Source organism: Mastigoproctus giganteus, chromosome 10 (genome assembly GCF_048544385.1).
Source record: "Mastigoproctus giganteus isolate SK-2022 chromosome 10, ASM4854438v1, whole genome shotgun sequence".
NCBI lineage: Eukaryota > Metazoa > Arthropoda > Arachnida > Uropygi > Thelyphonidae > Mastigoproctus > Mastigoproctus giganteus.
In genome coordinates, this window is record NC_143584.1 from 166,701,354 (window position 1) to 166,719,877 (window position 18,524).

The window sequence follows — 18,524 nt, forward strand, 5'->3', positions numbered from 1 at the left end:
GATCAGCATAGTCTTGATCCTGGACTTCTGTAAATGACTTTTTTTGGGCATTGATGATTTTGAAGTCCACTGCATGCTCTGATGCTTCATTTGTGGCATCACTTCTGAGACACCCAACACTCGTCTCCAGTGACAATACAATTGAGGAAATTACTGTTATATAAAATAAACATTATTTAACATTATCCTAACTTTCCATAACAATAGTATGAACTGTGTGATGAGAAGAATTGTACTTAATTAGTCAAAAGTGAACAATTTTGTCTCTCTTCCAAAACTAGTCAAATTCGTAAGTGTAATTAGAAGGCAGACAAAGTTATAGACACTAATCTTAAACCAGTGATTAATGTGAGGTATATATTTTGGTGAGAGGTCTGTCGAACCAGACATCACCACCACTACAAGGTTCATAATTCACCAGTAATGGTGTAAGAAGGAATATGGGCCAGGTAGCTAGTGACATCCTACTCTTATAACAATATTGTGGTACATATATGGTTATGTTCAAATAACTTCTCATTCTGTTCCTAGATGATACAGTATTTTGATAGCTATGTTCTCCAGCAGTACCTTGTACTGCCATATTGGGACATAACATTTGAAGGTTCCTTGATGAATACCTTCTTAATAAATGTACTGGAAGACAAGAGGCAACTGATGCCAGACCTGACACTAGTCAATTTCTTCCAATGGGGACATTTTAAATCTAGTGTGCATCGCAACTGACTAAGAGCATTTACAGAACTACAACAGCAAAACATACTGGAATGTATAAAGATTGGTGAAGATGTGTCACACATCCTCACAATCAGGAACTGTACAGAAGTGAATAGTGGAATATCTAAAAATCTGCTGTAATTAGTATATGAATATGAACTGAACTGACACAATAATACACCAGAAGTGGAGCAGGATTTGATAGCATCTATTATAGCATTATTCAACACCTCTGCTCAGATGCTATGGGGAAACTTACCAGACCCTCATAATTGGTTATTTCTCAACAATCGACATCCCTCTTCATGGAGAGATGCAACGTACTAGCAGTCCCAAAAATAAAAAGATCTAACACAATCCCTGAATTACTGCTCACCAGTCATTCAGGGGTTGTGTGTGTGATTCTTTGACTAGCTGCCTAGGTAAAGTTCTTTTCAAGAACCTTCCTAGGCAGCTAGTCAAACTTACCAGACCTTGATAATTGGATATTTCTCAACAATCCACATCTCTCTTCATGGAGAGATGCAACAGTACTAGCAGTCCCAAAAAGAAAAAGATCTAACACAACCCCTGAATTATTGCTCACCAGTCATTCAGGGGTTGTGTGTGTGATTCTCTGACTAGCTGCCTAGGTAAGGTTCTTGAAAAGATGGCACACAACAGGGTTGGTCTCGTTACTGGAAAAGTGGGAAATACTTTTACCTCACTAGTTTAGATTCAGAAAACATTGTACCACCTTAGATCTTTACTAAAAATCTGAAACTAATATAACTGTTTTTATAAGAAACCATTTCATAAGAGTAACCCAATAAATAAGGAAGTTTTTAATACATCTTAGATAGTATGAACCAGAGATATAATGCCCAATACGTTCTATGTTGATATCAATATTTGTAAAATAATAAGAGAAGTTTACCTCAATATAATACATAGAACACTTACGTATGGTACTCTCCAGCAGTTAAAATAAAATCGAAAATTTTACATTACAGTAAAAAATAATTAAAAATCAATTGAAGACAATTTAAAAATCAAATGAACACAATTAAAAATTGCATAAATTAATTAAAATAAATTAAACGAAAAAAATTGCAAAACGATTTTCCTTCCTGAAGCTGACAACACTTTGACCGTATGTCATGATCACAGGAATAAAAATTACTGAATGGGGTGAGCACGAAACTTAAACAGGGATTATTTGTCTTCGCATATGCACATAGAGTCCTACGAATTGGAGATTAGAGATAGCCGGTGAACATTAACAGAATTCTCATGTAATTTAATCTCAACAGTTTCTGCAATTAATAGTCTGGTATAATGACATTGGACACTAAGTATTTTGGCCTCGTTAAATAAAAAAGTATGTTTTTCATTACCGGCACGAAAGGCTAATTCTGAATGAGAAGCATGAACTGAGGCCAAGTGTTGATTAACACGAAAATAGCAGAAAACATGTAGAACCTTGGTATGACGAGTTGAAATCACTGCAAGAAATGTTGTATACCAGGTCATTTATTTGTGTTGTGAACGAGGAAAGGGCTGAGCGATTTTTCAGTATAGTGTGTAGTTTCCGTATTGGCCTCACCACAATTTTAAATTCGGCATCTTTAAAGAATCTGTTCAGCTGTTTGTGGCACTGTTCAACGTATAGGAGAGAAATAAAGTCTTTTTTAATATTACGATTGTTGGCTGATGTAGTATTTCATATCCTATCCCTAGCTTGTACCCTAATTTGGTTTATTTTCTCCAGTTATAACCTATCGATACACACAATTATGGGGAATTTTTTGAACAGCTTGGTGGAAAATTATGTTAGATTAACACTAAGATACTTGGCCCAAAGTTATATTTCTTTTCTAAAATATTGCCTTCAAAACAACATTGTTCCGAAGTTTGCCAGGGTCAATTTAAATCATAAAATTCTGGACATCAAGCAACTGGCACTTGCCACATAGCATAATATAGTTGAACATGCCTTAAGATCTCGGTATTCTAAAAAATGAAAATACCTCTCCCAGGTTCGGAAACTGCGTGGCAAATTAAAAAATTATCTACATCCTAGTGATTGGTCTGTATTGAAGACCTCCACAGATTTCTAACGAGAAGCACAGGCCTCAGAAATAAAATACAGACACATTAACAAATTGAATACATTATTGGGAGGGTCAAAACATGTTCATGCAAATTCTAACACATTGTCATGTGCTTACGACCAAGTACGCACGAGTTGGGTGACAACCCCACCGCATACACAGAATGTGCTACCACAGAATACGTCAGCTAGTTCATGAACACTCCCTCGCCCAACATTGAACGAACTGACATATCGACAGGTTACAAATCTTTCCTCGTATACTCTATCACAGGACCAGATTTCACTTTTATCCAAAGGATTAAATTATAATTTACCTCCTCGAAAACTACCTAAAAAACAGTGCGTAATTGATATTGAATTTGGACTTCGTAATGTTCCACAAAAAGATTTGTTTATTCAACATGTTAACCAAGTGGTGAATAACACATAAAAGAAACGCAACTTCCTAAATTGAATACACATGAAAGTTCAGTTTTACGTGAACTTCGGGAAAATAAAGACATTATTATACAGAGGGCAGATAAAGGAGATAGAGTTGTAATACTCAATACATATGATTATATTAATAAGTTAGATTCAGTTGTCTCAGATACCTCCACTTATCTTGAAGTAGACCCGGCACTATTTACCAATTTGGTCAATCAATAGAATAAACCACGTATCGAAAAAATTACTACATTACTATGGCTCAGTAAAAGGAATTGAAAGTCAGAACACACAATATTCTTTTTCGGTTGGGTAAGATTACACAAGACCAGTGTTCCTATTCAGCCTATTGTTTCCTACAGAAACAATAGGCTGAATTTTTTTCAGCATTTTCGTCCTTGGCCCACATGTGTGGTCAAGGACGAAAATGCTTAAAAAATAGCATTATAAAACCCTTTATACAGGCGATACAATTTGGGATTAAGAACTACGATACATTATTTAATAAACTTAAGGAGTGTAGATTTGGCGATAATGATAATTTATTTCCACTAGATGTTACCTTGTTATATATGAATGTAAACGTTGAATACACATTAGATATTATTTCCCGTATAACATACTATGGGAGGTATTTAGACGATGTTCTAGTTATTACTGATAGTAGTATTATCCAAGACATTTTACATTCATTTAATAATATTCACTCTAGACTCAAATTTACATTGAAAAGAGAGGGCACGGATACAAAGTCATTAAAATTTCTAAATTTCTCGCTTACTCGGGACTCGAATAATATCCAATTTAGCATCGATTGAAAACCTACAAACACTGGTATGCTTCTACATTATAACAGCTATCACCCATTCTCCTACAAGAGTTCTATTATCTTTAATCGATTTCTAAATGTCTATAAACATTCAATGATGGAATCTGCTTTGGGCTCAGAAATACAAATATTAACCAGCAGATTCTTAAACAGGGATTATCCCCTTGCTACAATAAACCGAATTATGGTATAAGCTAGGGATAGGATACAAAATACTACATCAACCAACAATAGTAATATTAAAAAATACTTTATTTCTCTCTCATATGTTAAACAGTAGAAAGGCTTTGGTTGTCAGCTTCAGGAAGGAAAATCGTTTTGCAATTTTTTCGTTAAATTTCTTTTAATTAATTTATTTAATTTTTAATTGCGTCAGATTGATTTTTAATTGTGTTCAATTGATTTTTAGATATTTTTTACTGTAATGTACGATTTTCGATTTTTTTTTTAAATTGCTTTAATTCCTACGGAAGTGTTCTTCGTATTTTATTGAGGTAAACTATTCTTATTATTTTACAAATGCATCTTAGAATATTGCAAGGAAACATAGGATACTGCAAGACCTATTTTTGAAGCAGACACTAGCTTTATTAACCATTACATCAGTGTTTCCCAACGTGGGTCCCACGCCCCACATGGGGGCAATTTGATTGTTCAGGGGGGCAATTCAAAAATTGCTCGTCTAGAGTTTAAAACAACCGCCTACTATGATTTAACTTGTACAAAAGAAGAATTGTTGGTATCTCAATTTTAAATAAGCATTCGTTAAATGTTGTACTTTCTATAGAGCTGCACTTGAAAGTTTGGAGTAATATCAACTACAGTTTGCTCGGAGAGTATTGCTTACTATGCCCAGTGAAGGAATAGTATGTACTGTATTGGACAATTGCTTATGGCATGCGCAATGCACAAGAGAAGTGGTTGTCTACTGTAGCCTACCGCAAACTCCGCGTGTTGTATAAAATAAGTAATTCCTTTCATACAAACGCTCGTTTGGGCGTCGTGACTGTACATTTGGATAGGTTTGGCGATCTCAGATTAAAATAAAAAATTACTTTGTCTGCGCACAGAATTATTATTAATGAAGAACCGTGATATACAATGGTATGTATTTGTCATATATGTATTTCTGTGGTCTCAGTAAATAAGCAAATAAGTCCAAAAACTCGAATTTGCAGGAGAGGAAAAATAAACTTCACACTCTCATATAAACACGCATATATTCGAATATACAAATATTTATTACTCACGCTAAAACTACAATAACGAAGATAGCTGCGTGTCACATAATAGTAAATAATAAATACTTTATTATAGTGCACTTATCTCATTTTTGACAAATTAGACTTATCTGCTTGTTCACAGAGACCACAGATTTAATAGCCCGAATTCAGTAATTCGTGTGATTTATTCATTCAAAAAGCGCACTAATAATTAATTTTGATATATTAAAATAAAATTAAATTAACTTTAATGCATAGTTTATTTTTAGTTTTTGATTTATCTTATATTTATTTCTTTCAGTTGCGCAGTAAAATGAGTAGTGCAAGTAAAAAAAAAGTTCGTCAGTATTCAGAGGAATACTTAAAATTTGGTTTCATACCCGCTATCCACGATCAAAGGTCACCTTTTTGTCTTTTATGCCAACAATGCTTGACCAACGAATCAATGAAGCGAGGTCGTCTTGAGGCGCATTTGAAGGCGAAACATAATGCTCATGTAAATTCAGATTTAGATTACTTTCAAACTTTAAAGAAGAATTTTGAAAAATGAGCAACATTAAAGTCTCTGTTTATTGCTCATACTGCAACTGTCAATCGTACTCTTGAGGCTAGTTATGAAATTTCTTTACTCATTGCTAAATCTGGGAAAAATCATACTATAGGAGAGAATTTAATCAAACCATCAATATCAGCATTTCTTAAAACAGTTCTGGAAAAAGATGACAAAGACGTGAAAGCTATGCCACTCAATAACAATACTGTTAGCAGAAGAATAGATGAAATGAGTGAAGATATTGAAATACAACTTGTTGGAAAGCTGAAAACAAGAAAATTCTCAGTGCAAATGGATGAATCAACTTTGAGAGACAGTGAAGCCGTACTGATAACTTATGTGAGATATATTGATAAAGGTAATTTTGCTGAAGAAATGTTATTCTGTAAATCATTAGAGAGCACCACTACCTCCAAAGATATATATAATAAGCTAAAAAATTACTTAGATGACAATAATATACCAATGAAAAATATAACATCTTGCGCTTCAGATGGTGCTCCTAATATGATGGGCAAGAAAAATGGCTGCTTAAAATTGATGAAAGATGAGAATCCAGAAATGCTTCTTGTGCATTGTGTTATTCATAGGGAAAACTTGGTAGCTAAAAATATTTCGCCTGTTCTTCATGAAGTACTAAAATCAGTTATAAAATGTGTCAATGCTATTAAAGCTAATGCCAAATGTGAGCGTCTCTTCAAGCTTTTTTGTGAAGAACAAAATGGAGACCATGTGAGACTTTTACTTCACACTGAAGTAAGGTGGCTCTCGAAAGGGAACTGCTTGAAAAGATTCATGGAACTATTTGATACTATTAGTGACTTTTTAAGTGACAAACCTGAAATGAAGCATCTGTTAACGGTTGATGGTAAAGCATTTGTGAGTTATTTAGCCGATATCTTTGAAAAACTAAATATATTAAATAAACAACTTCAAGGAACAAATAAAACTCTCGTCGATGCAAAAGCGAAGATATTTGGTTTCATTACATTTATTGAATTATGTCAAAAATATATTTGTAACAAAAATTTTGAACAGTTTCGTTGGCTGCAAAAATGTGAAGTGACTGATACCGCTGTACTTGTTATTGTCGATCATCTGAAAATTCTGTCCGCTGATTTAAAAGAAAGGTTTTCTGATTTAAAACAAATTGATTTTCCAACCTGGATGATGCAACCAATGTTAGTGGATTTGTCTGATGTATCAATGCAGTACCAAGAAGAACTCTCAGAAATGCAAAATGATGAGTCAGTTAAAACTTTATTCAATATAAAAGGAGCGATGGCATGGCTTTGTGATGAAACAGAAATTAAATACCCAAATTCAACCAACTTTGCAAGAGAGCTATTGTTACCGTTTCCATCTTCATATTTAGCTGAATGTGGATTTAGTGCCATAAATGATTTGTTCCTAAAGAAAAGAAATCGACTGGATATCACAAAACGGGGAGACTTGAGACTGAAGCTGACTAAATTGGAGCCCAATATAAAATCTCTCTGCGGCAAGCATCAAGCACAAGGGTCTCACTAAATTTAGTGCACTCATCTAGAAGTGACTTCACATGGAATGTTGAAATTATTAAACAATTAAATAATAATTACTAAAAATTAAAATATTATAAAAAAATCTTTCATATAAATTATTTTGTACTTGAATTTTAGTTGTCCATTATATGTTTTGAAAATTTACTTACTGTTTTTTTCTTAATAATTTCCTAATGATTTCTTCCTAAAACCTAAGTTTTGTGTCCTGAACAAGTTGTAATTAGGCTTCATTTAGGAAATAATTCAATTTTTGAATATAAAAAATATGTATATCGGTGTTTCCCAACGTTACATAGGGGGCATCAGAATTTTAGAAAGACTTAGGTGGGGCATGGTAAAAAAAAGGTTGGGAAACACTGCATTACATGCAATGACAGATTTTTTATCTTTTTCAAACTAGTTCAGAGTTTGAAGGAGTTTGTTTATGCATGGGTAATGCACACACAATTTCTACTACCAAGGTAGTTTTAATGCATCATTTTAATTATATCTCATATTGTGAATACCTTCACAATGATTTGCCATGGTATTGCAATACCTCACTTCACTTATATTCAATTGGAATATTTTATGGAAGACTATTTAGAAGACTAAATGTTACTTATTCTTGATGGATATCATCACCCAGATGGTACTACTGTTTCGAAGCTTATTGGCTTCTCATCGGTGGGTAGGCAGATACTCTGTTGTTGCAATAGCAACAACCCAGTTATGAAATATAACTCCAAAATATGAGCGATGCCTGATGGTGTGTGTGTGTGGTTTAATCTAAAAGATATTTCTTGTCTAAATTCCTAAGAGTATGAAGGAGTTTGTTCATACATGAGTAATGCACACACACATCATTTCTACTACCAAGGTAGTTTTAATGCATTGTTTTAATTAAATCTGATATTGTGAATATCTTCACAACGAGTTGCCATGCCGTGGTACTGCACTACCTCAAATAAGTAATGAGTTATCGCTATTGCAATAACAGGGTACCTATCCACTGATGAGAAGCTTCGAAACTGTGCCGTCTGGATGGTGGTATCCACAGGGAATAAATAACATTAGTCTTCTCTATAGATGAAGCGTTACTTATTCGAGGTAGTGCAATACTGTGGCAATTAATTGTGAAGGTATTCACAACATGAGATATAATTATAACGATGCATTAAAACTATTTTGGTAGTAGAAATGATGTGTATGCATTACCCATGCATAAAAAAACCCCTTCATACTCTTATGCATTTAGCCAGAAGTATCTTTAAGATAGGTCAGAGTTCATTACATCTGCAGCATATGTGGCATCTTCTTAATCTTTTACAAGTTTTCGGTTGTGGCACACCTAATTCTTGACAAACCCTAACAGCTGACTTCCTTGGACTGCATATGTATGCAGATGGAATCCATTCAATTGTTTCACTCAACCTCAAGGCTTTTGCATGTGCAGAAACATCTGGTTTCTGAAAATTGTTTAAGCCATAAATTCTTCCCAGTGTATCATTATGAAACTTGTTCCTGAATAAATGCTGCACAGATATAACTGAAATTATCCCCACAAGCCACTCACTCACTCTCTCTCTCTCTCTCTCTCTCTCTCTACTTGGTTTGTCATTTTGACAGTTAATGTTTAAAGCAGTTGTCATGATGACTTCAGAAACTTCATTATGTTCACAGTTAGGGAAAAATAATTTTTTAGTTATCCTTTCAAGAAGAGAAACTCTGGTTTTTGCACTTTATTTACTTTTATTCAATTTTTTTTTTTTAAAGGATTCAAATCTTTGTAATAATTCTGTGCCACTATTCTTGAAAGATGAACCATTTCATGCTGTGAGCTTTGCAGTTTACTTTTCCATTTCTAGCTCCACAAGAACCATAAATGATATGAAAAGACTGTATAAAATTATGAGTAACAGTATAAAATATACTAGTATTTTTGCATCTCTCTGATGAGAGACCAGGTCTTGAGACTGGTCAAGTCATTGTGGCTTCCTGTATTTTAAGTAACAGATTAGCCATTTGGTGATTTTGTCTGTGTAAAGGTTTTCAGTATTAAGACTCCATATACACAGTACTTGAAATTCTGTTGTTCCATTAAATACTTGGAAAAATAGTCCACAATTTATTAGTAGATCTGGATTACTTACCATTCTTAGTTTTTAGATTACAGATGTGAAAAATTTATGTTTTCTCTGAAGTGATATTAATTGGTTTAGTTAAAAAAAACAAAAAAAAAAAACACATTTACTGTATTAGATATCTTCTTTTTTAAGAGGTTAAAAAGAATTTTATTAATTTCCAAAAAAAAAAAAGGGGGGGAGTAAATATATAGAATAACACAGTGCAGGTAAAAATGAACTATGCAATGCATTAAATCCCCCATATTAAAAACAAATATTAAAGAAAGCATGCAGAGAGAGAGAGAGAGAGAGAGAGAGAGAGAGAGAGAGAGAGAGAGAGAGAGAGAGAGAGAGAGATTGGAGTAATGACATAATACAGCAGCAGAGGGAAATGCCTACTAATTATTACTTTTTTCTGTTCTTTCTCTCTCTCTCTCCACCCCCCACATCCACTAAATTAAAATAGCAAAGAAATGTAGATATACTAAGCTTACCCATCTGGCCACTGATGGCTAAAAAAATATAAGTGTACAGATATCAAAACTGTAGAACTAAACGCATTCACAGTAAATATTAAAGAAAGAATTAATTCAATATAAAGGAGTGATTATTCATATCAGAAGCACTTTATGCCTGGATCTGACATCAAAGGTTCCAGTGAGGTAAAATCTTAAATGATTAAAAAAAAAAAAAAAAAAAAAAGTAATTACTTCATAACAAACATATTTTTAAGGAAGTGTACCTGAATTCAAGAAATATAAGCTTAATTATGTAATATATGGACATATTACATATAAGAACCCTGCATATCCACAGATATGCAAAGTATTTGTTCAATTTTTTTAGTTGCAAATACTTCTATAAAGTGAGCTTGATTGATGATCTACCATAAAGGTGGGCAGCAAAAACTGACATCAATTTAAATTAACTGATATTATTTAACAAATATAAGAGCATTCAGTATTTTAGTCAGTAATTACTGGTTTGAGCATCTTTTATTTATTTGAGGCTAACAAGACAGACCACTTCATTTTGTGATTTTTCCAATTCAACATCATATGACGACAAGTTTTTTTTGCAACTCAGTTTATAACTATCTGTGCTGTTATTAAACAAATCAATAATATGGTAAAAATTTATCAATCTAATCTTAAACACTTTTTTTAAATATTAAATAAAATTCATCACTTGCAAATCTATAGAAACGCAGGGATTTCAAAGAAAAGAAAAGAAAAAAATGAAGGACTAAAGGTATAATAAAATGAAGGACATAGGCCCCTTAATACCTCCAGTATTGTCAGACCTAGGCACAAGTTTTAAATTTCTTATCTATTTTTCATTTTTAATTACTTACCACAGTAATTAAAAGTTTATCAAACCAAGCCAATTTCAGTTCAGCATTAGGCCATACATCAGGTTTCAAAGCTGTTTTCAGCAAAGCAACACATCTTCGAGACAACAATTCTCCTGGAGAACCTACAGTTGTAGATGCTTCATTTACCTTAAATGCAAAAATAACTGAATTTAAAAGGACTGCTCTATGCTGTAAATGTGCTTCTAATATTTACATACATAAATGATTTATGCAAGAATTATTTACAAGAATGCAATGTAAAAAATATTCATATAATGTATTTTCCAAGAAAATGTTGCCTAAAAATTCTATTGCATCTCATAATTCAAAGGTATACTTCGTATTTTTTTAGGTCAGATTATATTGCTGTTGTTGCCGAGCATAGCCAAGTGAGTCCAATGTATGTCTTGCTAGAATCTTTTCAGTATTCCTCAGAATCAGTCAATAAAACCTCACTAACACCTAGAAACCTCAAGTCTTTAAAGAAATGTGGCATCAGCAAAACCCTTGATGGAATGAGGGTCACATACTCTTTGAGGAAAGCGAAAGGTTGAAGTGCAATACTGGTAAAGATAATTTTTTGGGGTTCTATGATGAGTAGATGAGTAAATTCATTATACATTGACATTCTGTTTAGTAATCGCCTGCAAGTGCTTCATATATATGCAAGGTCCCCCCCCCCCAAATTACTCTTCTAAAACTTAGGTATGGAAATTATGGTAGCTATTTTTATAACATAACAGAAAGCAATATTATTGCTGTTTCAAATAAAGTAATACACAATTCCAGAAGTTTCCCAAATGTGGCCTGCTAATCAAATGGAATTACACACAACAAACTAATAAAAAATATTATTGCTTATTTGTTATTATAAACCACTGAAATATACCTTTTAAAAATACTTTAGTGCTCCTAGCATAACACATTACAGTTATTAAACAAGAGGTCAAAAAACCATTAAGTGGCTTCTAAAAGTTTTGGAACCACAGCACTTTCTCATAAATAAAAAAATATGTTTACTGTAAACCAGACAATAATTAATTTGAATAACAAGCTAAATCAACTGATGGAAAAAAAAGCAAAAAAAAAAAAAAAAAACAGTGATATATTGTAATAGAAATAAATAAATCAATATACTTCAAAAAGAAGAGAAGATTTCAGTTTTCAACCTTCAACCACCACCACAAAAGATAATCTCTCCTGCAGATGTTTTGTTCTTCAGCTGTTCTAAGTTTAAGTGAGATTCACCCATCCTCTAAAAAAAAAAGGTTGTACTGTCAAAATAGCTGTTTCAACAGTGATACCATCTAAATAGAGAGGAAAAAACTACCCTTTTGTTACAGAAATGCATGTTCACATGTAGGTTGTTATAAAAATGAAAAAGAGGATTACAATAAATTTAATATTAAATTTTAGTAAACCATGTTTTGATTACCTTAATAGATTTTCTTCATGTAGTTAAGATTCTACTTATAAGGTTTCATTGAATCAAAAAAAAAAAAAAAATTCTATATATGGATAAGCACGGAGAAAATGAAGTGAAAAAACAGTTGAGAGTCATCATCATCATCACTAGCCTTTGCATTCCCTGAGCCTAAACTCATGTGCACTGTATAACAAGAAAATTTTTAAACTCTGACCCTTAGCTGTGTCTCCCACCTGACTAATCAGGTTTTGGAGACACATTACCACACCAGCCCCATGCAGGCAGATCTCTAAAATCTAACAATTCTTGAGCTCAACTTTATAAACTCGATACATTTATCACCTTTTTATTGTGGTTCCTGTTAGTTATGAACTATACAATCCAGAACTATAAAACTATAGAACTTTTTTATACAAATAATATCAATATTGAACTAAAACTCACAATTCAAAACAATAAAAATATCAACTTTTTCAAATGTTCAACATTAAAACACAATTCAAAATAATTAAAACTGTCTAAAAACACTATATACAATATAGGTAGTCCTTGATTTACATCGGGATTAGGTTCCTAGGGGGATAGGTGCAAATGGCACCCTTTATATAATGGAGTCAATCGGAAATCACAGGGTTAGGTTCCGGGCAACAAAAAAATATTACCTACCACTTTGCATTGATTGTTTTATTTTATTAGCATTCTTCATAGTTGTAGTAATAGTCGATGGAGGCATATTCATAGCCCTACACACATTAGGGTGGGTTTCATCAGATTCTATCCTCCGAATATTGCGCTAGGATTCAATTAACTGCTTTTACCAGACATGGTGTGTCTTTATTCAATTTTCAATTGAGCCTTTTCTAACTCCTTTCTTGATCTTCAATACACTATTATCAGCAAGTCGTTTGCATAAGCTATTGGCTCACTTCCTTCCCCAATAGCTCATTCATAATTATGTTCCAGCTATATGGGCTAATTATTAAGCCTTGTGGAGTTCCCCTACTTGCATCTTTAGTCACTTTTCCATATCTTGTTATAATTATGACTTTCCTATTTTTAAAGCAATCTTTTATAACCCCATAGAATTGCTCAGAGCATTTCATTGACTTAATCCTGGCTAGAAAACTCTGCCACCATAACTGGTCAAATGCCCCTTTAAAGTCAATAAAAATACCCAATACATATTTTTAGTAGTCTCCTGTACACAAGAAATCATTTTCTTTACTGCATCACATGATCGTTTGGAAACAAATTCACATGATCGTTTGAAAACAAGGAGGAAAGCATCTCCTGCACTGAGGATTCCCAATTTAACGTCCTTTGGTTACTATGCACTACTGTATGGAATACGTGCACCATTTTAACCTTATCAAACATCATTTTGTAAGGCAAGCTTCATACATTTTCATTCATTTCTCTATTAACAAAATTTTTCCAGGACTCTTTTTTTTTCTTTTGGTATTCTTCCAACATACTCCCTCCTTATCTGTATATACTGTACTTTTGGTAATTCCACTTCCTCACACAATTCACAACTCTTGGCTCGTCGATATATCCTCCTCACATGATTAATTCTCCCCCCCATCATCTCCATCAGATCAGCATTCCATCAAGGCACCACTCTTTTTAATTTCTTGCTCCTCTTTGTTATAATTTATTTTTAATATATTATAACAAATTATAACAATATTTTATTTTTCTTCTGCAGCAAGCAAGAAGAAAAATATCTGTAACTATCTTACATCTTTCTTCAACAAAGCTGCAAATTAATTTCAGACTATTTTTTTCATATTAATGTATTCAATTCCAAATCAAAGCACTGACAGTTAATAGAACTCACTGCAAACCTGTCCTCAAAGTCTATACTTCCTTCACACCTCTTATCCTGAATTTCAAAATGTATGTACATCTGTAGTCAATGGTTGTCACCTTCCAATTCCTGATCTTGTTCCACACAGCATCACAGGATACTGTTATTTCAATATTTGATATTCCTCGTATTGTATAAGAAGTGGAGGGCTGGTCCAACCAAATTACCACATTCAAATTAAAACTTGTTAATACCTCCTATAACTGTTCTCCTCTCAAGTCTGATTCCTCACTACCCCAAGTTCACTGAATTAGCATCTCAGCCCATACCTATTATAATCTTTTTTCCTCTGTAACTCAGGAAATCTTTTTTAATATAATATTTTTTCCAATGTAATTCAGGTACAACTGCAGTTTATCCATAAACTGGCAGTATATGCTAATAAAATAAATGCTTCCAACTTCACTTATCATTTCTATGCGTACTATACCTACCCTACACTATCATACATATCCTATGTGAGAACCACAACTGATCAATTTGAGTTACTAGTAAATTTTTATTTGTGATTATAACAGCAGCCTGACAATTTTCACGGAATGGACTATTTTATCCGTTATTCTAAAAACTTTTACTAAATTAACAACCATGTATGGCTCCTGTAGGAGAAGGACATCAAAATCTTTTTCATCCAATTTCTGGCACAACTAAAAAGCTACATAAGATGTTTGCTCATTCACCCATTCATATATTCTGTCTATCCATAATTTATTCTACTCTTATATTGTTCATAGTTTCTCTTATATGCACTACATTCTTTACTTCTAACAGAATGACAAAAATCTTTTCTCCTTTGCTTACAATATACACAAACAGGATTCTAATTTTTCATTCTACATTCCTTATAAATGTACCCCTCTCCTTCACAGCAACCACACATGGTTTTACCTTTACACTGATATGCCACATGGCCATATAACATTTAAAGCACTTTGGAACCAATACAGTGTCCTTCGCCCTGTAAGAAGACCACTAACAGTGGATTCTACCTTTATTCACAAGAATAACTCAGATTTCTTGGCACCTCAAAAATCCAATTGCTTCCATCCTTCACTGCAGACACAGATCTTACTATCACATCCTTTTTTGCTTCCTCTAAATTACATCCATGTTCTTAGAAATTTATCTCCCATATTTCCTGCATCAACTATTCTTTCTGAACCAACATCAACTATTCTTTATGGACTACATATGCAATTATCTTCATGTTGGACTTTTAAGGGAACTTAAAACTAATCTCCTCCAGCTTTCGATTGCTTTGCAACTCTTTAACATTGTCTATCCAATGTACTTCTAACAGAACGTCTCTATCTCTTATCTTTCTTGATCTCTTAACTTTCACCTTCTAAATCAGTGCACACCATCAGGCATCTCTCATATTGTGGAGTTATACTTTATAACTGGGTTGTCACTATTACAACACCAGGGTATCTGCCCACTCACCAAAGAGAGAGAGGCCAAAAAACCACAAAAAAGGGTGCCATCTGGGTGGTGGTGGTATCCATTGAGAATAAGTAACATTAGTCTTCTCCAATGGTAAAAATGTTACTTATTCGAGGTAGTGCAAGACCATGGAAACTCGTTGTTGTTATGGGGTTTGATGGCGCATAAGCTGCTGTGGCTATAATGCACCTATTCATTTATAATATAAGGATATGAGAATTTTTTGTGAAATCAGAAATGATTAAAAAGTCTAGTTTGCTTGATGTAGTTGAAAAATTCGGAAATATCTGCCTTGTCACCAATGAGATTCTCTAAAGTTATTGGTTTATCAAGATTTACCAGTGATAGCAGGGTTGATGTTCTGTCTTGTCTTTTCTATAGTAGGGGCAGTCAATGAGAATGTGTTTAACAGTCAGATTTATATAACAATGTGGACACTGGTGGGTCATCTCCTGTGAGTAAATAAAGGTGGGTTACATGAATATGACCTATTCTTGCCCTTGAAAGGAGTACTTCCTTTTGTCTTGCAGTACAGACACTGGAGTGCCAAATTTTCGGATCCTGTTTAAACTGCAAGAGTTTATTATTAGTTTGGGATTGCCAGATTGTTGTCCATTCTGATAAGCATGCAGCACGAATGATTTGTGTATAGTCTGATGCTGGAACATGGATATTTGGTAAATCTAAAGTGGTTGGATTTTTTGCAGCTTTGTAGGCAAGTTCATTGCCCAAAATAGCAGAATGTGCTGGAATCCAACAGAAGGCGACTAGTTGGTGACGTTTTTCAATCTGTAGTAACAAGTTTCTAATTTCATCACAAACAGGATGAACTTTATCTGAAGAATTACATAATGCTAAGATTGAGCTGAGGGAATCAGTATAAATAACAGCTTTTAAAGAACAGTCAAGCAGAGATTTTCTAAAGCTAATTTAATTGCATATAGTTCGGCTGAGAAGATACTGAATTCAGATGGAAGAGATGCTGAAATTTTGGTATTCGGAAACACTGCGGCAACTCATTGTGAAGGTATTCGATATGAGATATAATTAAAATGATGCCAATTCATCTACCTGGATAGATGACAATTTTATACCTAAATGTATAAAAATATGCAAATTGCACTAACCTATATGTCAGTAAACTTGGAATCTGATGATATACCCATCATAAAGTTGTCTAGTTTATACATTTTGCATCCAATGGCTTCTATCTTCAACGTTAATTAAACTGTCAGCTCCCAACTCGGTCTGTATATATCTTTTATATGCTGAAAGTTAAAATGCTTTCAAGCCAAACCTCCTAGTCAATTTTAAAACTGCAGAAAAAAAAAAGCTCTATTTACCCTTCCCATGAGTCAAATTCTGCCAACTTCATTCTTTAATATACATTCTGAAAAGAAGGGTAATCTATGGTTCCTAATCTGTAATTATCATCTTTTTTTCAATATCAATGGGTATGGAAGCAAAACTGAAAAAGTAGGAGACAAAAAAATGTAGATGATCTGGATGTACAATGTTACTCTGAATATATCCTATAATGAATATTTGTAAACTAAATCTATCTCCACTGACCTTAAGGTGAAATCCTGTTTTCACTGCTTTTTTCTTCCCTTCTTACCCCACCAGTAATTATCTTCTGTACACATTTCCATAAAATGGGGACCACCTCTCATACTTTATCTAAGTTATTATCTATTACCTGAAGAAAACTGAACAATCATTCTTTCACTGACAATAATACAGTAACTCTTTTTCTCCACACCTTTGTGCTGTTTACTTTCCACACTCGCTGTGAAGCAAACAATGTTGTAAAAACAGCAATGCAATCACCAAATACAGGTACAGGAAATACCACAAGCCTCTGAGAATTATCTGTGATAAATTTAAGAAATTAAACACAGATTTTACTTTATGCTGAAATTCTTAAGTTTGGAATTATCTTCAGAAATCACAATTGCACGTATTTTACACTATTGAATTTAAAGGAATTGAAACCTTGGAAAGCATTTTATGAAAGTATAGAGTAGATAGTATGAATCAGAGCTGTAATACTCAATACGTTCTACGTTGATAATAATATTTGTAAAATAATAAGAGGGGTTTACCTCAATATGGTACATAAAACACTTCTGTATGATACCCTCCAGAAATTAAAACGGAAAAAATGAAAAAAAATCGACAACTTACCAGTACATTAGAGTAAAATATAAATAATTTCTAATTATAAAATATAAATAATCTCTCCTTTTATTATTTTACAGAAAATATAGAGTACATGCTGAGACTATTGCATCTTTTCTCCATAACTAGTGCTAGTCACTCAATCACTCCCCCCCCCCGCCATCACATCACCATAGCCTTATATTTATTTCAAATTGCATCTTAGTATTCATTAGACACAAACAGAAAACAAAAATTTCTCAAAAGGGCACACATTTTCTTTTACTGCAATTCTATGACTCTTACACACATTTTCTAGTCATAGCCATTATGCTAACAAAAATATCTCATGAGCAATTCCAAGCTTCATCTTGTGCTCTGTTATACTGTTTCAATTATTAGAACCCTTATTTTGGAGAATATTTTTGAAGATTTATTCACCCCTGGCCAAATTATGTCAAGGAACTGGGTATATTCTTGTTGTGTGTATGGCACATACAAAAATTTCATTAATTGACGCCAGCCATACTTTTACTTTATCTAATAAATGCTTCATGAAGAGTCAAACTAATAGAACATCTCCAAAAGGATCTAAACCTACCAAGCTTTCCTCATTCATTCAGAAATATATGTGGTTATAGTTACAATCTCAGTGATGTCCATTTCCACCTACAACTGGCTAAGTCCCACTTACTTTTTCAGAAAAAAATCCCAATTAATAAATTTCTTCAACAACTGCTCATCTACTCAGTTGCATTAATTATTTGTTCAATGATTCC

The 18,524-nt window shown here is 33.2% G+C and overlaps 1 protein-coding gene across 6 annotated transcripts in view; it reads right to left on the minus strand.

Annotated features, from left to right (window-relative positions):
• The window catches only part of Nipped-A (Transcription-associated protein Nipped-A), a 1,216,281-nt gene that overhangs the window by 528,315 nt on the left and 669,442 nt on the right, over nucleotides 1-18,524 (minus strand). For 4 of the 6 annotated variants that reach the window (XM_090382460.1, XM_090382459.1, XM_090382461.1 and 1 more), the window contains 2 exons: nucleotides 10,847-10,993; nucleotides 9,987-10,004 (listed from right to left, as the gene is read on the minus strand). In XM_090382460.1, the coding sequence (XP_090238586.1) occupies nucleotides 9,987-10,004; nucleotides 10,847-10,993 (165 nt within the window). The remainder of the gene's footprint in view (nucleotides 1-9,986; nucleotides 10,005-10,846; nucleotides 10,994-18,524) is intronic. The other 2 variants (XM_090382462.1, XM_090382458.1) reach the window with 1 other exon arrangement.